General features: G+C 42.1%; 1 protein-coding gene across 2 annotated transcripts in view; it reads right to left on the reverse strand.

Moving 5' to 3' along the window:
• The window catches only part of CCNB2 (cyclin B2), a 29,578-nt gene extending 15,701 nt beyond the window's left edge, over positions 1-13,877 (reverse strand). Inside the window, exons 1-3 of one of the 2 annotated variants that reach the window (XM_043555307.1) lie at positions 13,669-13,853; positions 10,382-10,510; positions 10,167-10,277 (exon numbers count right to left, since the gene is read on the reverse strand). In XM_043555307.1, coding sequence (XP_043411242.1) covers positions 10,167-10,277; positions 10,382-10,510; positions 13,669-13,692 — 264 coding nt within the window. In that variant the 5' untranslated portion in view covers positions 13,693-13,853. Of the gene's footprint in view, positions 1-10,166; positions 10,278-10,381; positions 10,511-13,668 lie in introns of both variants that reach the window. The other variant, XM_043555308.1, reaches the window with a different exon arrangement.
• Positions 13,878-21,362: the final 7,485 nt, after the last annotated feature.

Below are 21,362 nucleotides of genomic sequence, written 5' to 3' on the forward strand. Positions count from 1 at the left end.
CAGTTCCTAAGATTACCAAAAAAGGGAAAATTCCAAAAGTCCCATAGTCCCTCACTCCGCCCTTTAACTGTGGCCCTTCACCATCACCTCCCCACAGTCTCTCCTTTGCTGTCCTGCCCAACCGCTCCCCTGCAGTGTATTTTTTTTTAATTTTTTTTAAGTTTATTTATTTAGTTTGAGAGAGAGAGGGAGAGTGCAAGTGGGGGAGGGGCAGAGAGAGAGGGAGAGAGTGAATCCCAAGCAGGCTCCACACTGTCTGCACAGAGCCCAGTGTGGGGATTGAACTCACAAACCCTGAGATCAAGAGCCAAAATCAAGAGCTGGGCACTTAACCGACTCAGCCACCCAGGCGCCCCTCCCTTGTGGTGTATTTAATAAACTTTTCTCTCTTTTGTTCTGCCTTGGGTGAATTCTTTCACCACCCATGCCACCAGCCCCCACCCAAATGTCCCATGTTTGATGGCACCCCCATCCAATCAGAGTGACCCACAACTACTACTGAATTTAGTGTTTACATCAAATCGTAAGTCTAAAACCTCATCTGAATTTCTAACTCTGACTCCCCAGCAGCTCTCCTCAGTGTGCATCTATCTCTGCTACACCCTGTTTTAATGTGTGCTCTGACATTCCTCCAACTGACTGGGGCTCCTTTTGGACAGAGCTGGTGGCTCATTCAACTGGTTTCCCCAGTACTCAGCAAACAATGTGGCTAGGACAAAGCCTTCTTCCTTTCACACAACTCAGTGTTTGCCAAAGCCTCTTTGGTCAGCAAAAAAATAAATAAAATAAAACAGCAACAACAAAAACACTGTTTTCTCCCAAAATTGCAGGATAATAAGCTTCTGCAAACACCTGTGAACAGCGGAAACCCTTTCAAGTTCTCAGCCAGAGCCCTTTGTGATTCAGTTGCTTCATCTGCTACGAGGAAAGAAACCTGCCCTCCAGTTTTGCAGAGGACAGTATGGATTTGGCTGGGAACATCTGCTTTCATGAGCACACAGCTTATAAATTTTCCAGGACTCACTGCTGCTAGAACCCTGTGCTCAACTGGCATTTCCACACCTCCAGGGACTGGCTATAAAGGAGCAGCAATGACTGCAGATACAGCAGATGACAAAGTAAAAGCCAAAAGGCTGATCAGAGCCAGGCAGGCAGAGAGGCTCATCTGCCAGCATGAGGGGACTCCCCCTAAACTGTGGACTTAATCATCTCTTCTACATTACATTTCTCAGAGAAACGTCTATTTGAATTGGAAGTAAGTATTGTCCATTAATCCCTGACATCTAATAAAATGAGAAGCACATTTTAGCCACAGAAGTGATATTTGTATCAACTGAGTCCATAATTCTTTATCTGAAACACAGTGGCCTCAATTTTGTCAGGAAGCTAGAGCAAAAGGAGTCACCAAGGAAATGCAGGGTAACTCAGAAAGAGTGGAGTTGCAGAGGTCATAGGAAGAAATTTCTCTTCTGTTTTGTTCATAACATTTTTGGTTTTTTTCTTTTAATTTCCCTTCTTCTCCAACTGGAAGATTAATATGTATCTATGGTGAAAAGACTGAAAATTTTAAGCCAAACATCATACGCAACAATAACTGATGTGGCAAACAAAGGCAAAAGAAGAAAATTAAATTTCCTTTCAACTTACAGCACATTGACAAGTCCTTGAGATAGGCAGAGTGACCTTCGTCTGCAAACTCAGCAGCCTTGATGTTGACACTTTGCTAAGGGCAAAAGGTAATCTTAGCCCAACCTCCTAGGAACCCATAAGTTTACTTTAACATGTAGAAATTCCTTTATCTCTACCCCCGCCCAACAAGATATATGTTGGCAATCATACACACTCCAAGTTTATGGCCCTCTGACATACATCTGAAGGGTCTCATAACTGAGCTTTTTATTAAATAGTAATGAATGACCTTTCCCTAACAGCAACTAGTCCCTCAAGGTCCTTAAAGCCAGAGACTTACCCTATCCCTAACCCCCTCCCAACTTGCAAGCATATAATCTTTCCCCGGTCGCATCCCCAGTGCAGCTCTTCCTGCCCACAGGTCCTGTGGTGGTTTAATAAAACCACCTTTTTGCACCAAAAATGTCTCAAAAATTCTTTCTTGGGCTCCTAACCCCATTTTTCACATCATTTGATGTCCAACATGGGACTGAGCCTTCTCATCTGGACTCTGAGCCTCAGTACCAACTTGGTATTTTCTCTTTTCCTTTACTTTCATTTCAAGGCTTTTCAAAGAGCATAGTCTTATTGGAACACTTTCAAGTCAATTACTCAGGCTGCAATCCTCTAGCCCGTGGCTACTCTACAGGGAGGAGAAAGCCTACCTTTTGGCTGGTAGTACCATGGCATGGCATGGAATGGTAATAAGACCCAGAAACTTGATGCCCTCTCTTTATTTCTGTCCTTATGCAATGCTGCCTGTCTTGGGCACGGGACAGCCACCCAAGCGACTAGCATGGCTGCCATCTTAAGACTCCTGTGTGAGGTTCCCTCCTCACTGGTCTCATGTGATCTTCTCCATATCTCCGTATCTCTGGTCTGGCTGCAAAATGTCCACTCAGAGCCAGCCGAAACCAGTACCCGATTGAATTAAAGACCAACTAAGGACTGTCTCCTGGAGAAGTTGGGTGTAAAGACTCCATGTGTTGGAATGTCGCTTAGACCATGATGGATTTCTTTCTTTACTGTTCTCCCAACTAACTACTTGAACTACAAAACTGGGTAATTTCCCCTTGTAAAACTTTAGTGTTTTTCATGGGTTAAAAGCGGCAGGTTCCTCAAGGCAAGTCAAACTAAAGCAGGGCCTTCACAGCATTCTTGTCAAGGCAAGGTCAACTAAAGCATGGCCTTCACTGCATGTTCTTTAAGGCACAGCTTTCAAGGCATGGCACAGTATTGTGGTCCATATGCCAGGCACCCATTTGTAGCCTAAGAGGCAATGGGGAAGCAGAGGACACTAGCATCACTTCCACAGGGCCTTTCACAGGGCTTTTTAGGGCAGCACTGCCTTCAAGGCAAAGGAGTATGGTAATCAATAGCAATTTTCATTCCAGGGATGCCGCAGGTCACTTTGGACACCCAGAACCTTTGACATATCTTGCGTGGGATGCCACCTGGGAGTCAGGGGGAAATTTTGGTAGTGGACCCTCTTTGCTTTTCTAGGAGCATGGGAGCTTCTTCAGTCCCCAAGGATTCTCTTGGAATGCCTTTTAACCCACTGGAAACAATTCAGATTGCAAAATTTAGGAAAGGACTGATATTCTGTAACACTCCATGGCCTTAGTAGGATCTATTGGTTATATCTCTTTTTTTTTTTTTTTAAGTATTTTTTATTTTTATTCTTTTAATGTTTTGTTTTGTTTTGTTTTAATTATTCTTATTTATTCTTGAGAGACAGAGAGAGACAGAGCGTGAGCAGGGGAGGGGCACCAAGAGGGAGACACAGAATCCGAAGCAGGCTCCAGGCTCTGTCAGCACAGAGCCTGATGCAGGGCTCGAACTCACGAACCATGAGATCATGACCTGAGCCGAAGTCGGACGCTTAACCGACTGAGCCACCCAGGCGCCCCTGGTTATATCTCTTACGCAAGAAGCAGGACAAACGGACTGAAGCCCCCTGTGTCCAGGATTTTATGGCCCTAAATCAGGATCTGGACTTAGGGCCTCTTGCAGAATGTGTCTAACCACCAACCAGGTTAATAAATCTCCTCTGGACATATTGGATGATGATCGTCTGAATAGGCCCATTCTTCCTCCTAAGCCTACACTGCTAGAGGAAACTCTAGCAATGATTCCTCATAATTAAGATACTGTTAAGGCTGGGCCTCAAACAAAGAAGGCTTCTTGATGGTTTTATTCCTTACTCATATTTGTCCCAGGGACTACCTCTTTTGATGTCCAATTGCAAATAGAGGCTTTAACCTCAATTTTGAGGTCGAAGAAGCCTCAAAACTTACTATGTGACAGTCCCTGACAGTAATGACTCTACATCAGGTCCAGAATGTCTTAGAGACCCAAAGGCTACCAATGGATGAAGGGAGGTCAACTTACTAAATACAGACTATGTTTAGAGATACACCTGAAATAAAACTTATCAAATTTTAAACCCAGATACTCTTTGCCTGAACCGGATCATCATACTTCTGTGTTAGAACATGACTGCTCAGAGATTATTGATCTTATTTATTCTAGCCAATCAGAGTTGAGATTTCCCTATTGAAAATGCAGTAGTTTCTAATGGCAGTAGTTTCACAGAAAAAAAGGATAAGAAAAGCTGGGTATGCTAAAGTCAGTCTAACTCAGACTGTGGAGTCCAAAGCCCTCCAGGCAAATACACCTGCCCAAAAAGCAGAGTTAATAGCACTCATTCATGCTTTACCATTGGCAAAGGGCCTCAAAAGTATTATCTTTACTGACTCTAAATAGGCCTTCCTAGTCCTACATGACCACAGAGCGATTTGGAAGAAAAGGGGATTGTAATCAAGCCATCACTCTCTAATCAAACATGGCCCCCAAATTATTACTCTTCTTGAGACTGTACACCTACCTAAGGAGGTAGCTGTAATTCACCTCAAAGGACATCAAAAGGATATGACCTTAGAATCTATAGGTCATAGATTCTATGCCAACAACTTGGCAAAAGTTTTATGCCAGTCTCAACTCCAATAAAGTCCATAACTCCAGGGACACCTGGATGGCTCAACTGGTTAACTTCAGGTCAGGTCATGATCTGACAGTTCATGAGTTCAAGCCCCATGTCAGGTTCTCCGCTATCAGCACTGAGCCGTCAGATCTTCTGTCCTCCTCTCCGCCCCTCCCCTGCTCACATATGTGCTCTCTTTCTAAAAAAAAAAAAAAAAAAAAAAAAAAAAAATCCATAATTCCAGTCTATTCAGACCAAGAAATTCACATAGCCCAAGAACTGAGGATATTTAAAAGAAAAAAAATTGCACAGGACTAGCTTGTTAATAATAAGGGGAAAATCTTTATCCACCCACCCCCTGCCAAATAACCAACAGAAGGTAATATACAGTTATTCCAGGCTACTGATTTGAGTAAAAAGACCACTGAGGTGACAAAAACCTTGCTAGAAGAAACTGCCCTAGGTTTGGACTCCCCTGGTCCCTACAAAGTAACAATGGACTATCTTTTTATCGCATAAATAACTGAGCAAATAGTTTGGGCCTTAAAAAATTACTATTTACATTCAGCCTGACAACCACAGTCCTCTGGAAAGATGGTCCTCCAAAATCGAATGGCCCGTGAAATCCTGCCTACTGTTCAACGAGGCCCAGAATTAGATGACTGGCTCCTAAGGGACCCAGTGGCTATGCAGCTCTAACTAGTTGCCATAGCTTCCCCCACCCAGGCTGGATAGGCCACTGTACTCTGGGTTTTGTCCGAATGCACGAATGCATTATTAAAACCTTCACCAAACCAGCCAACCTTCCAAATTTAAAACAACAGTGGACACAGGGGCACCTAGGTGGCTAAGTCGAGCAAGTGTCCAACTCCTGATTTGGGCTCAGGTCATGATCTCGCAATCTTGATCCAGTGTGGATCAAGCCCCACACTGGGCTCCACGCGGGCAGTGCAGAGTGTGCTTGGGATCCACTCTCTCCCTCTCTCTGCCCCTCCCCCACTCGTACTATCTCTCTCTCTAAATAAATAAACTTTAAAAACAATAACAAAAACAGTGGACACGCTGTGTGTTTCATTGGTATGACCACCTAGTATCCATCTTTGCTACCTCTTTAGGACTGGAGGATATTGTTTGACACATGGAAGTTCTTAATAAACATAGTCAAAGCCCTAAATGACACTCAAAATAGCATTTCCCTATTAAATACTGACGTAACACAGATGTGTAAAGCAGTTTTACAAAACAAGACGACATTAGATGTTTCAACTGCTGCACAAGGTGGAACTTGTGCTATTCTAAAAACAGAATACTACGTATACATTCTAAATTGCCACAAAAATATTTCTGGGTTTCTAACTGACATGATCACTCAAACTGGTGCCTTAAAGGATCCCTCTCTTCCCTTTAATGATTGGTTAAACTCCTGGACTGGAGGAGGATTTTTGTCAACTATCAAAGGACTCTTATTTGGGCTTCATTTTCTTTTTGTTAATTTTAATCATGTTTTGCTGTTTTCTCCCATGTCTCTTCACCTGGTGCTGAGACTCCTTCATTACCATAACTTGAAGCTGACAGATGATCCTTTCCACTCAGAAGATCCATACATGTGGTCTCCCTTGGATTCAAAGGCCTCTGCCATATATATATATATACATATATATATATATATATATATATATATATATATATATATACATATATATATATATATATATATATATATATATATATATACACATATATATATCCCCAATTGACCACTGTTGACCCATAGGTAAGGACATCTCTATGCTACTCATTCAGGAGGAAGAAGTTACAGAAGATAAGACCTTCCACCCTTAGCAACCTTGAAGATTTAAGGGTCAAAATTGTTCAGGGGGAATGATGTGGGATATAAAGACAAAAGAAGAAAATTAAATTTCCTTACAACTTACAGCACATTGACAAGTCCTTGAGACAGGCAGAGTGACCCTCCTCTGGGAGCTCAGCTGCCTCAGTGTTGACACTTTGCTAAGGGCAAAAGGCATTTAATCTGATCCAGTAATGGAACTACTGGATATTTACCCAAAGAAAATGAAAAGATATGCGTACCCCTAGGTTTAAAGCTTATTTATTTGTTTGTTTATTTTTGAGAGGGGGGAGGGTCAGAGAGAGAGAGAGAGACAGAGACAGAGACAGAGAGAAAAATATCAAACAGGGTCTGCACATCAGTATGGAGCCCGCCTTGGGACTTGAATCCACAAACCATGAGATCACGACTGGAGCTGAAATCAAGAGTCGGTTGCTTAACCGAGACACCCAGGTGTCCCATGCACCCCTACGTTCACTGCAACATTATTTACAATAGCCAAGATATGGAAGCAACACACATGTCCATCCATAGATGAATGGATACAGATGTGGTGTACACACACAAATACACACACACACCCCTGACACACATAGGAACATTACTCAGCCATAAAAAAAAAAGAATAAAACGTTGCTATTTGGAAGAACATGGATGGAACTAGAGGGTCTAATGCTAAATGAAGGAAGTCAGAGAAAGACAAATACCATGTGATTTCACTAATATGCAGATTTTAAGAAACGAAAGAGAAGCACCTGGGTGGCTCAGTCGGTCAAGCGGCCGACTTCGGTTCAGGTCATGATCTCAGAGGTTCGTGGGTTCGAGCCCCACCTAGGACTCTGTGCTGACAGTTCAGAGCCTGGAGCCTGCTTCGGATTCTGTGTCTCCCTCTCTATTTGCCCCTCCACCGCTCACCGTCTCTCTCTCTCGAAAATAAACAAACATTTTAAAAATTTTAAAAAAAAAAAGAAAAGAAAAACAAAACAAACGAACAAAGAAAAACGATATGGAGCATGTGGCTGGCTCAGTCAGAAGAGCATGTGACTCTTGATCTTAGAGTTGTGAGTCAAGTCCTATGTTGGGTGTAGAGATTACTAAATAAGTAAGTAAATAAGTAAATAAGGGAAAAACAAAAAAGAGACAAACAAAAAACAGGCTTTTAACTATAGAGAACAAACTGGTAGTTGCTAGAGGGGAAGTGGGTGGGGGATGGGTGAAATAGGTGAAGGGAATTAAGGGTACACATATCATGAGGAGCACTGACTAATGTATGGAATTGTTGAATCACTATATGGTACATCTGATACTAATGTAACACTCTGTTAATTTACTTGAATATAAATAAATAAATAACTTTAACTGATCTCCTACTATTTCCCTATTATATAAGAGATATTCATTTCAGAACTAATGAAAAGTCCTCGGTGTCCCTCTAATCATTTTCTTAGGATAAATTTTAAAAACAGGTATGGAGAATAACCATTTGAAATAACACTGCCAAATTGCCTTCCTGACAGGTGGGAGGAACCACATTCAAACAGCCACCCATATAAAATGCTGCATAATGGTCTGGAGATAAGGCTGAAAAGCTGCTTTGGGTTTAGCATCTAGGATGTCACTAGAAACCTTCAAGGAAAGGCTTATGAAAGGAAGGTCAGTCTTGAGTATTTGTGCCAAGCTTTAGCTCTTGATCTGATGCTCTCTCCTGGCTTTCTAATAGCAACATGCTTGCAACCATCACCTGCAAGGAGAAGGCTCACAAGTCGGCCCCTCTCCTTCAGATGTTGCTGGTGTATTTCTGACTGCATTTCCCGGCGGATGTTTCTGTCACCTCAACAAATCTAAAGCCAAATGAGCCGCCTTCCCCAGAACTTCCCCTCCCTTTCCCGACTTTCCCATTTTTTAAATTATTCCTTATTCTTATTCCTTTACTCTAAGCAACACAGCTAAAGAATTCCTTCTAAATAGAGCACGATGTCCCTGAAAGGAGCGGGTACACCCCAACATACTCAATGTTGTTTCTTAGCACCTACAGACACTGGCATATATGGGTGAGTGCTTAGGGGTGATCTGAGCTAGTTCAAGACCCTCATCAGCTCTAGCATGGACAACTGCAATACCTCCTAATGTATGTCCCTTCCATGGCCAGTCTATACTGCTTTCATCATTTCCCACCTCCTCAAAACTTTCCTCACTGCCTAATGGGATAAAATCCAAGTTCCAAGGCTTTCAAATCCAAATGCAACCTTTTTCCCAACTTTATTTTCTGCTTACTCACACAAATCTTCTGACCCCGCTTAGATGTGCTGACTCTTTACCCACAGGACAAAATTATAGGCCTATTTCTGCTTTGGTGCCTTGATTCTTGTTGTGCTTTGTTTCCTATAAGGTGCTCTTTACTATTAGCATCTCCCTATCCTTAAAAATCCCACCTATGAAGTTTCCTCTAACCACTCCATCCCTTAGTGTTCTCTCCCTCCTGTACAAGCACCTTCTGAAAGATGGTACTTCCATCTACCCCAGACATTTGATGCTCAATCATCCATTGCCCAGGGGCATCTGGCATCATTCCCTGGGATTACTAATTTAATTTTAGGTACATATGCTCCTTCTGGATAAGAGAGATATCAAGGCAAGATATCTCTTTATCAGCCTTAACACTACTGGATGTGTTTATTAAGTGGTCAGTACATATATTTCTCAAATATATCCAATGTGTTATTTTGAAAATTTTCAAACAATGTTATAAATGTTATTACTGTATATTATATATAGAGTAAAACCTTGGACTGCGAGTAACTTGTTCTGCAAATGTTCTGCAAGATGAGCAAATATTTCTAATAAATTTTAACTTGATAAATGAGCGATGTCTTGCAATACGAGTACTACGTGGTGCTGAACATCACATGATCACAACTGAGCCAATGGTTCTCGTCTCTCTCCCTACAGGATTGTGGATGATGGTCTCCCATGCTCAGATGCTCGGTTTCAGGCTGTGGTGCTTAGCAGAAATCAGTGATTTTTCAGAACATTGGAAGGTGCCCACAACTGGTATTGGTGCATTTTTTGTCACTTCAAAGCACTTATGGACAGCTCTTTGCTTTTCCACACAAAAGCAAGCTTAGGAATGCTTTGTTTCATTCTAGGTCAAGCTGTCTGCAGACAGAGACCCCTTCCTCTGCTGCCTTATTGCTAGTTACACTGAATACAGTATATGACAAAAGTTTCATACTGTACTGCAGTCAACATCTATGCGAGAGTATAAAATGACCCCTTTGCAGGAAAATGGTCAAAAGAAACGCAGTAAGGGGACCATTACGGTATGAACGAGTATGCAAATGGCCAAAATTGAATGATTTTATAAGAAGTCCACATCTGCATCTCCTCTGCAGAGGAGGAAGAGAAAAAGGCAGAGGAATCCCTCACTTCAAATGAGATTAGGGAGATATATAAAACGTGGGGAAACGGTGCAAAATTTTGTTATGAATAACATTAAGGTACCATCACTAAAAGGATGGATACGCTCATTTTGTACTCTGCTGTTTCAAAGGAGAGCTCTAGTTATGAATGTTCTTCAAAAGTGGCAGTGATGACAACGGCGCCTTTGCAGTCTAGCCGAGAACAAGCTATTTCATTAAGTACATGTGTAAATACAAACCGTCCCACCTTTGGAGCCAACATTTCCATCTGTACTGGTTTCACGGAAGCAGTGGGTTTCAGTTGTTTGTTGACATTTGTTTTGGCGGGTTGAACAGGTATTTTGGTGTTCTGAGTTTTCTGCAAGGGAAAAGAAATGTAACAGGGCAAGAAAGTCAGTGGTGTTCCTCAGAGCTATACACAATCAGCCTAGTGTACACATGGACAATCCTCATGGCTATTACCTTAGCTATGTGTGGAGGTCTGGTCGTAACTCTATTTCCAATTTCTTCTAAAACTGCCCGCCTCATCGTCACATGACTCTTAGCTTTAGAATTAACTCCCGTGTCTACATTCTCCAAATCAGTGGACACCTAAAAAAAGAGGGGAGAGAAAAAAAGAGTTAATGAGAAGTGAAGACAACTTACAATACTTTGCTCATGTCAGGTACCAAATGCAGAACTGATTTGGGAAAGGTGAATTCGTGGATATCTACTTGTAAGAGGGAGAAACTACATTTTAGAAAGTCTAAAAATGCTGAGTGATTGATCACATCACTCTTAATTAGGCAAATCACTTACCCAGCTTATCTGTAAAATACTCTCATTAAGAGTTTAAGGGGGGTGCCTGGGTGGCTCAGTAGGTTAAGTGTCCCACTTTGGCTCAGGGCATGATCTCACAGTTCATGGGTTCGAGCCCCGTGTCAGGCTCTGTGCTGACAGCTCAGAGCCTGGAGCCTGCTTTAGATTCTGTGTCTCCCTCTCTCTGCCCCTCCCCCACTCATGCTCTGTCTCTCTCTCTCTCTCTCTCTCTCTCTCTCTCTCTCTCTCTCTCTCAAAAATAAACAAACATTTAAAAAAAAGTTTACAGATAAGGGATTATTTCTCACATAGCACCCACTTATTAGAGATCTCCATATACTACCCATCTACTTAACAACTTTAGAGAGATTAATAACAAACACAATTAAAACACTATTTAAAAGCTTTAATAGGTCCAAGTGTTTAAAACCTAAACTAGCTTTGATTTTTATGCCATTCTACAAATAAGAAGTGCTCCTATTGACATGATCTTTAGAGATACTGCCTTTTAAAATGAGGCTGCCATAGCAGGGACACTCTTATATTAAGAATATTTAGGGGGCATCTTGGGGGACCTGGGTGACTCAGTCCGTTGAGCATCCGACTGCAGCTCAGGTCATGATCTCGCGGTTTGTGGGTTCGAGCCCCGGGTGTGGCTCTATGCTGACAGCTCGGAGCCTGGAGCCTGCTTCGGATTCTGTGTCTCCTTCTCTCTGCCCATCCCTCACTTGTACTCTGTCTCTCTCTGTCTCTCAAAAATAAATAAATGTAAATAAATAAATAGAATAGAATAGAATAGAATAGAATAGAATAGAATAGAATAGAATAGAATAGAATAGAATATTTAGAGGGCATCTGGATGGCACAGTCCCTTAAGTGTCCAACTTTGGCTCAGGTCATGAGCTCACAATTCATGAGTTTAAGCCCCACATTGGGCTCCGTGTGTCCCCCTCTCTCTGCCCCTACCCTGCTCTCACGTGCTCGCTCTCTCGCTCTCTCTCTGTGCTGACAGCTCAGAACCTTGAGCCTGCTTTGGATTCTGTGTCTCCCTCTCCCTCTCCTTCTCTGCACCTGCCCCGCTCACACTCTGTCTCTCTCTCTCAAAAATAAACATTAGAAATAAATACTTAAAAAAGAATATTTAGAAATAGTTTTCACAGGTAAAATAATTTTACTCTAAAATTCAGACAAAGTTGAAATGATATGAAATAAAAAACCATTGGATGACCTTAACCTGCTTTAGACAGAGTATGTTTAGAAACAAAACTTGCCAGAAAAAACAATTCATACAGACAAGTTTATTATAGAAGTGAACGTTTCATGAGAAAAAAAAACAGCATGTCCTATCCCTAAAAACTGTGGGTCCTAATTTTTTCAATCCTAAAAAAAATATCCCAACAGGAGATTTGAATGGGCCTCCCACAATGGACGGAATGGACCTACCAGAACAGAGGGGCAGAAGAAAACTCAAGCCTTCCCTGAATAGAAAGAATTTGACTATGGGGGCGCCTCGGTGGCCCAGTAGGTTAAACATGGGACTCTTGATTTTGGCTCAGGTCATGATCCGAAGGTTGGTGGGATGGAGCCACAGAGGTCTCTGTACTGACAGTGGGGAGCCTCCTTGGGATTCTTTTTCTCTTTTTGTCTCTCTCTGCCCCTGCCCTACTTGTGCTCACATGTTCTCATGCTCTCTCTCTCTCTCTCTCAAAATAAATAAATAAACATTTAAAAACAAGAATTTGACTATGGAAGAACTTCATGGGACAGATTAGACAAAAATTACTTGTCAGTTTAACTTACATCCACAAAAGGATAGGAATTAAGTATTGATTGTATTCATTCAATTTTTAGGATTCTCAAAAGCACGCTCTTCAATTTTTTTCCAGCAGTAACTGCCAATTTTAAAAAGTATTTGAAATTTTAATGCTTATGTGTAATCTAAGTTTAAATCCATATGGAGGAGAAAACTGGCAGCTTTTAACCAGCCTTACAGCCAGGAAGATAGAACTCAGGTGTGTCAGGGCCCTCTATTTTTCAGCAAAGGAAAAACAGATCAGGTACAAGTCAAGCCCACAGGAAAACAAAACAAAACAAACATATATATATGTATATATATATATGTATATATATATATGTATATATATATATGTATATATATATGTATATATATATGTATATATATATGTATATATATATGTATATATATATACATATATCTCCAAAACACCATTAACACTTGGATTTTTGCAAAGATGAAATAAATGAATCTGGACCCTTCTCTCTGTCTGCCATATTGTTCTACATTAAATGTAAAATCTCTTTTACACTTGATTGAAGAAATTGAATTTTTGAAAGGGACAAATCTGTACGTTAGTGAACTTAGCCTGGGAGACTTCCTATGCAGAAATAAATGGGAAACTTAGAGCGAAATGTGAAAAATCCTTAACTGTTACTTGATCAAACATTCAGAACACTTGACTACCTACAGCGTTTCTTCCAGGGCTCTCCATCCCCACCACGGAGTTTGAGAACAAGGAAGGCAATTACAACAACCTTTATTTAGCTAGCACTCTAACAACAAAGAGCACTACGGGATCGCTCGCTGAGAAGTCCAGTGCTGGAAAGGCTCACTTGACAGGTGCCACCTACGAGGCGCTTTCCTACACTTTCCCCACCCTAGGGCTGGGACTGGCCAGGGCGAAAGCGGGGAACCCTGAGCGGATCCCAGGAGGGGAGAGGCCCGAAAAGAGGACAGGCCGCAGGCCTGGGCCGCGGGGAAAAAAGGTAGCCCGGCAGAACGGGAAAGCGGCGCTGCGGTTGGGAGGAAGAAGCCCTGCGTAGAAGAGAGGGGGCAGCTAGAGGCGAGTGAGGGGGCTGCTCCGCCAAAGCCCCTGGTCATTGGGGGGGAGGAGGGGGAGGGGGGGGAGAAAGAGTCGGCTGGGCCCACTCACCGTCGGGCGTCGGAGTAGCGCCATGGGGGAAGGGACAGGCAAGAGTGCCAGCCCGACCCAGGGAGGGACGAGGACCGGCGATGGTGGACAGAAGCTTCCGCGGCGCCGTTAGCTCTGCACTCCAGCCTGCTCTGCTTAGGATCTTCGCAATGTCTCCTTGTTACGGGATTCAAATACCGCGCTGCTCGCGCCCCCATTGGGCGGCCTTACGTACGACGCGCTCTTCCTATTGGCTACGCAGGAGGCATTCCCGCAGGTGGATTGGCTGAATTTTCCAGACCCGTTTGGTTGTCATAATAACTGGTTGTTTTTTCCGCCTACTGGCTTTTTTTTTTTTTTTTTAAATCTCGGTCTCTTCTCTAAAATCAACAAAAATAAAATGGTCTCATTAAGAAATCAGACAGACGTAGGATGCCTTTTCTTAATTTTGAGTAGGTCTCACCTAAGGATGTCTCTCTACGTTTGTACTGGCTGGGCGGAAGTTCGTTCTAGGGAACACACTGGAAATGCCATTTCCAACCTTTATTCCTGTTAGGGAAATTTCGAGTTAGAGCTTAGGTTGTGTTGTCCTGGGTGGTGGAATAGACATCTCTGGGCGGTTCCCGGCAGCGCTGTTAGGTGGTTGAGACTTAAACGTGTGTTAAAGGAGTGGGAATTGTGACATTTACTCAAAAGCTAAGACTCCCCAGGTGCCTGCGTGGCTCAGTTAAGCCTCCCACTCTTGGTTTCTGCTCAGGTCGTGATCTCGGGGATTCCTGAGTTCAAGTCCCTCGTTGGGCTCTGCGCTGACAGCGCGGAGCCTGCTTGGGATTCTCATTCTTTCTTCCTCTCTCTTTGTCCCTCCCCAACTCAAGCTCTTTCTCAAAATAAGTAAATTTAAAAAAGAAAAGAAGAGCTAAGACTCCAAAGGTAGCGGAAAATAAAAGGCAAATGTGATTTTTGTGGTTCCTGATTCATGTAAGCTCTCCAGCATATTGCCAACACCTAGCACGTTTTCCCTATGTATTATGGTTGGTGTTCAATAAATATTCCTCGAATAAATGGCCCTATGATGTGTAGAAGATTTTAAAATGAGGAAGAAGCTGTGATCCAACCTTGGGCAGAAGAGCGGGAGGATCAGGTCAAGACAGGAAAATAAAAAGGAAAAAGGGGAAGGAACAGGAAAGAAGAGAGAAAAGTCCAATGGCCCACAGTAAAGGTGGTAGAATGATAATTGATAGCAGCCTCTATTTGAACAAACTTTCCCACCTGTTCTACTCTTGGAAAAAATGGCTTACCTCTGTGACTGGGGTACTAATGAACCTTGAATGAAGTTAAGTAATCTGGATCAAACTCTGCCCTTGCCCTTGCATCTGACATTTCTAAACCTGTTTCTTCTTCTGTAAAACAGGAATAATTGCAGCTACTATGTGGCATGGAAAGAAGTGATGACTAAAAATTAGGTATGCAGTGAAAAAGTCTTAGGAAGGAAAAATAGATGTTTAATGCGCTGAGGTTGCGAGATTATATTTTTACTTGTTATAATATTGTGATGTTATCAAAAGCTACAATTATGAAAATAACAATCCTTACCCTCTCACAGGGCTTTGTAAACAGGAATGTTAATGTGAATGGTAAAGTGCTTTTATTAACTGACTTTACATTGTCAAAATTGAATAATTTAATCCATATTAGATTGTATTTTCATTAAAAATGGAAGTAATATTTCTTTTGTATCCTTCACTGCAACTAACCTGGAACTTTACAAATAAACTTTTTGATTCAACCTTTTGTTTAATGCATTGTGGTCCATATGTATTTTTTAAGTAGTCTACACCCAATGTGGGCTTGAACTCAGGACCTGCAGATCAAGAGTCACAAGCTTGGGGGCGTCTGGGTGGCTCAGTTGGTTAAGTGTCCAACTCTTGATTGTGGCTCAGGTCATGATCTCACAATTCCTGAGATAGAGCCCCACGTTGGGCTTTGTGCTGACAGGACCCTGCCTGGGATTTTCTCTCTCTCGCTCTTTCTGCCCCTCCCCTGCTCATGTTCTCAATAAATAAGTAAGCTTAAAAAAAAAAAAAAGTCACAAGCTCTACCAACTGAGCCAGCCAGGTGCCCCTAGTCCTCCTGTATTTCCTGTTCCTTCCTGTCTCACATAACATTTATTGGTCACACTTCCTATATATTAATTTACATTAACTTTCTTGTTGAGTCCTCATAACAATATTGATAAATTAGGTAGTATTATCCCAATTTTGTGTCATTTTTTTATTGGGCTATAATTAACATACATCAGTTTCAGATGCACAACATAATGATTAGGTATTTGTATATCACCACAGCAAGTCTAGTTAACATCCATCACGTATTATCCCAACTTGACAGATGACAAAACTAAGGCTCACAGCAGTTAAATGTCTTGGCTGCAATCATAGGGCTTCTGTGTTTCAGAGCTAGGATTTGTACTCAGGTCTGTGCTCTTCCCACTGTATTTACTGCTGTCATTCTATTTACATTTGGCAGAGTGGGGAAAGTTTGAAACAGTCATCAAAGGAAATCAAATACTAAATTTACCAAAAAGAAATTTCTTGGAGGCCAATGGTAAAATTCTATATCATCAGTTCCTTTTAATGTTTTTATTTTTTATTTATTTTTTTTTCAACGTTTATTTATTTTTGGGACAGAGAGAGACAGAGCATGAACGGGGGAGGGGCAGAGACAGAGGGAGACACAGAATCGGAAACAGGCTCCAGGCTCTGAGCCATCAGCCCAGAGCCTGACGCGGGGCTCGAACTCACGGACCGCGAGATCGTGACCTGGCTGAAGTCGGACGCCCAACCGACTGCGCCACCCAGGCGCCCCTGTTTTTATTTTTTAGAGAGCATGAAAGGAGGAGGGGCAGAGAGAAAGGGGGACTGAGGATCTGAAGCAGGCTGTGTAGTGACAGCAGAGACTGATGTGGGGCTCGAACCCACAAATAGTGAGATTGTGACCTGCGTTATAGTCAGACAGTCAACCAACTGAGCCACCCAGGTGCCCCTGTTCACTTTAATTTCTTGGTCAACTACTGCTGCAAACACATGTACATATGAACTCCAGTGGATATAGGGTAAAGGGAGCTTATTGTAGACAGAGGGTGCACACCAAGCAAAAGCACAGACCACTAGTACTGAACTTCCCAGGTGTCTGCCCCTTCACCAGCTGATTTTTTATCAGAACCCAGCAATCTTCCTAATATACTACCATGTTCTCCCCCTCAGTTGCCCTTATCCCATTTGTTACCCACCCCACCCATTTCTGCCTACCTCTTTCTGATTTCTTCTTTTCTCTCAACTAGCCAAGACTAGCAAAATATATTTGCTATACATTAACATTAAAGTGTCAGTTTGTGCAAGGCACTGCAGGGAACACAGAGAAGAATAAAGTATGAGCCATGCCCTCAAGTTCAAAACAGTGAAGGGGAGACACTTAGGAACAAAATTATTACAAGAGGCAAAATACAAGAGGCAAAATACTTCACAAAGGTGAAGACTGATTCCGGGTGGATGAAGGATGGCTTACTAGAAGGGAAAAGTTTGAGCTGAGCTTTGAAGGGTTAGAATTTAGCAGGCAGGGACAGGAAAGGTGTTCAAGAAGTGGGAGCAATGAGAAGAAATCTGTGGAAAAACACGTACTCTGAGGCATTTGCATCACAGAAATGTTAAAGAAAAGCTGCAGGGGCATCTGGGTGGCTCAGTTGGTTAACTGTCTGACTCTTGATTTCAGCCCATGTCATGATCTCACAGTAGGTGAGATTGAGCCTCGCATCCAGCTCTGTGCTGACAGAGTGGAGCCTGCTTGGGATTCTCCCTCCTTCTCTCTCTGCTTCTCCCAAACGTGTGAGCACACACACACTCTCTCTCTCTCTCCCTCTCTCGAAATAAATGAACATTTAAAAACAAAAATTTTTTTAAAAAAGATAAAGCTGCAAAAGATCCAGAAAATGAGGAATCATGGGACATTTTTAAGAAGGATAATGACTTGGTGACAGCTTTGTTTTAGAAAGCTGACCTGTTGTGCAGCATGAAGGATGGATTATAGTGGATTGGAAAGTTAAAGGTTTCCCTGGTGAGAGGAAACAAAAATTTGATTCGGATGAGTGTGAAAAATGAAAAATGGAAACAGGTATGAGAAGCAATTTTGGAGAAATGACAGAACCTTGACAAATAACTGAATGTGAGTGACAGAAAATAATTGTAAAGCAACAAAATTTTTTAAAAAAAATTTTAAATAGACAAATCATCCAGTTTTTTTTTTTAATGTTTTTACTTATTTTTGAGACAGAGAGAGACAGAGAATGAGCAGGGGAGGGGCAGAGAAAGAGGGAGACACAGAATCCAAAGCAGGCTCCAGGCTCTGAGCTGTCAGCACAGAGCCCAACGCAGGGCTCGGACTCACGGACCATTATATCATGACCTGAGCTGAAGTCGGACGCTCAACCGACTGAGGCACCCAGGCTCCCCAACATAAAAGTTTTGAGTGGTTATGTTAAAATTTTCTCTCAAGAAAAACTTGGTTTTATGCAAACCAAGTTATAAAGGAAAGAAATAACTTCTCTTGCTAATTTTCTTGGGAGGGGGAAGCATCCATCTTGATATCTTTCATGTTAAGCAAAAGGTCAACATTATCCATCCCATGAAGGTAACTAGGTAATCTATTACTGGCTGAACAGGATGCATGCATATGTCCCAGTCTAGGGCCTATGAGCTTGCTCAGGAGTAAGAAGACCCAGAGAGGGGAAACCAACAACTTTCTAGTGCCTCCATGGGCCTCCATTCAAAATGATTCTTTAAAATCTGGACCTCAAGCTTGTGATCTATCCAAGTTGTTTTGTTGTTGTTGTTCTTTGTTTTTAAATAAGTTTAATGCCTTCTATAAGCAAGGCACAGTGCCTACTACTTAGAAGGGGAAAAAAGGCATAAAAACTGGGTGCCTGCCCTCATGGTGTTTACAATATAGAGATAAGGTAGATGAGAGGATAACAATAGAATTTACTCATCCTTAGAGAGTAAAAAGGTACAAGTTCTGTTGAAGATAATAAACCACTAACTCAAAAGATGTAAAATTATGCTGTTCAATTATTCACACATTTCCCTATTCTCTATTATGACAGATAAATATTGTGAAGAACTCTAATTTTTGAATCAGAGCCTATTAGCTTTGGTAGAATACTGAGGAGCTGCAGAGTACAGAGAGTGTCCCGGCTGGAATATCAAGTGACTTTTCAGTAACAGCCCCAATTCTGGACTTACCAGTACCTGTGGGGTGTGCAGGCCTACTCAGATCTGAGAGCCAATCCCAGTTTCACAGACATGACAGAGGGAAGACTGTGTCTCATTTCCGTTCACTCTGTAATCCTTTTCTGATTCCTTCTCCTTCTTCTTCTTCTTTTGTAAGTAATCCCTACACCCAATGTGGGGCTAAATCTCACGACCCCAGGACCAAGAGTTCCATGCTCCACCGACTGAGCCAGCCAGGCACCCCTCCAATTCATTCTTACTCCTATTTGCACAACTGTCCTTTATGAAACCTCTGCTCCCTTAGAAAATACCACCATTCCAAGACCTAACACAATAGCATGAGTTGAATTCAGGTAATTTTGTACTTTTTCATGCTTGGATCACACCTGGAGTAATGATTATTTCTAGGTATCATACTTAAAAATTTTTTTAATCTTTATTTATTTTTGAGAGAGAGATAGAGTGTGAACAGGGGAGGAGCAGGGAGAGACACACAGAAACCGAAGCAGGCTCCAGGCCCTGAGCTGTCAGCACAGAGCCCGACGCGGGGCTTGAACCCATGAACCGTGAGATCATGACCTGAGCCAAAGTTGGACGCTCAACCGACTGAGCCACCCAGGCGCCCCGATAGGTATCATACTTTAAAAAACATTAATAAACAGTAAGTATCCAGAAAATGGTGACAAGAATAGCTAAGATGCTTAAGATCCAGGTTAAACAAAGTCAAGGGGACTAAGGATATTTCACTTGGGGAAGATCTAAAAAAAATCAAAATAGCTGTCCTATAAAATCTGAAGATCTAGCATATAGGAAGAAACCGGATCTTTGCATTACTCTAGAATATAGAATAAAGAATAACAGTAATGGCTTATAAAATAAGTGTGCATCTTAAATAAGTACATATAACTAGAGGCATGATCGCTGCATTAGTTAGGGGTCTCCGGAGAGAAGGGGGAGGGAGGGGAGGGCAGAGTAGGGGAGGTAGAAGGAAGGTAGATTATATGGTATTGGCTCACATGACTAGATAGATATAAATGGTATTGGCTCATACAATTATGGAAGCTGACAAATCCTACAATCTCTAGTCTGCAAGCTAGACACCCAGGAAAGTCATTACTGTAGTTCCAAATCCAAAGACTGGTAGGTGAGAGACCCAGGAAAAGCCCATGCCTCAGTTTGAGTCTAAAGGCAAGAGAAAAACAGATGAGCAAGAAGAATTCTCATGAGACAAGTTTTTTTTTGTTTTTTTTCTATGCAGGCCTTCAGCTGATTGGACAGGGTCCACCTACATTAGGAAAGGCAATCTGCTTTACACAATCCACAGATATGCAAATGTTAATCTCATCTAGAATCACCCCCACAGATATATCCAGAACAATGTTTGACCAAATGTCTGGGCGCTCCAGGGTACAGTGAAGTTGACACATAAAATTAACCATCACAGTAATCACCTAACAAGAATATTGCAGAAAGAATTTCCCAACTACAGAAATACTTCGTTATCTCCCTCCCATAGGTTTCTTTTACTCAGATATCAGTGTAGAGAAGTTAAAGTTCTTCCACTACCGATTCCCCTGATGACTATGCTTGAGAACATAGGTCATTTTGCACACATGGCTTTTCCATATGCTAAAATTTGGTTTAGGAGGGAAAAAACTAAATGTGCCTAGGAGGTTTGTAGTAGTAATTCTAATAACGCAATAGGGCTCGTTTTACCTAACTGTAATAGGTTAAAGATGGCTATAATTTGCTGCCACTTCTATTAACAGGCATAGCTATCTCCCCTCCCCTTGAATCTGTACTAGCTCCAGGATGGCTTGCTTGCATGGCTGTTGATGGGGGGGTGGGGGGGTGGGGAGGAGAGGTACTCTTGGCCAATAGCCAATAAAGAACCAAAGTTTCCTATCAACAGCCATGTGAATGAGCTAAGAAGCATATCACCCAGACAGGAAAGGCTTCAGATGACTGCGGCCCCAGCTATCATTTTGATTGTAACCTCACGAGAGACCCCTAGCCAGAAGTACCCAACTAAGCTGCTTCCAAATTCTGGATCCACAGAAACTAAGATGTTTGATGTTTAAGCCACTAAATTTAAATATTTCACAGCAATAGAGAATATAAAACTTTGGGGAGTGTGTGGCTAATAGTGAAGTGCTAAGAAGGCAGGTACACCATAAGAACTTATTCTCTGAGCAAATACTAACAGTATAGTAGTCTAGACAGCAGTTCAATAAAAGACATCCAATCCTTTTTATTTTTTTAAGTTTATTTACTTATTTTGAGAGAGAGCGAGCACAAGTGGGGCAAGGGCAGAGAGAGAAGGAGAATCCCGAGCAGCCTCCTCGCAATCAGTGCACAGGCCCGAGTCAGGGCTTGAACCCGCAATAGTGTGAGATGACAACCTGAGCCAAAATCAACAGTCAGATGCTTGAC

Source organism: Prionailurus bengalensis, chromosome B3 (genome assembly GCF_016509475.1).
Source record: "Prionailurus bengalensis isolate Pbe53 chromosome B3, Fcat_Pben_1.1_paternal_pri, whole genome shotgun sequence".
Classification (NCBI taxonomy): Eukaryota; Metazoa; Chordata; class Mammalia; order Carnivora; family Felidae; genus Prionailurus; species Prionailurus bengalensis.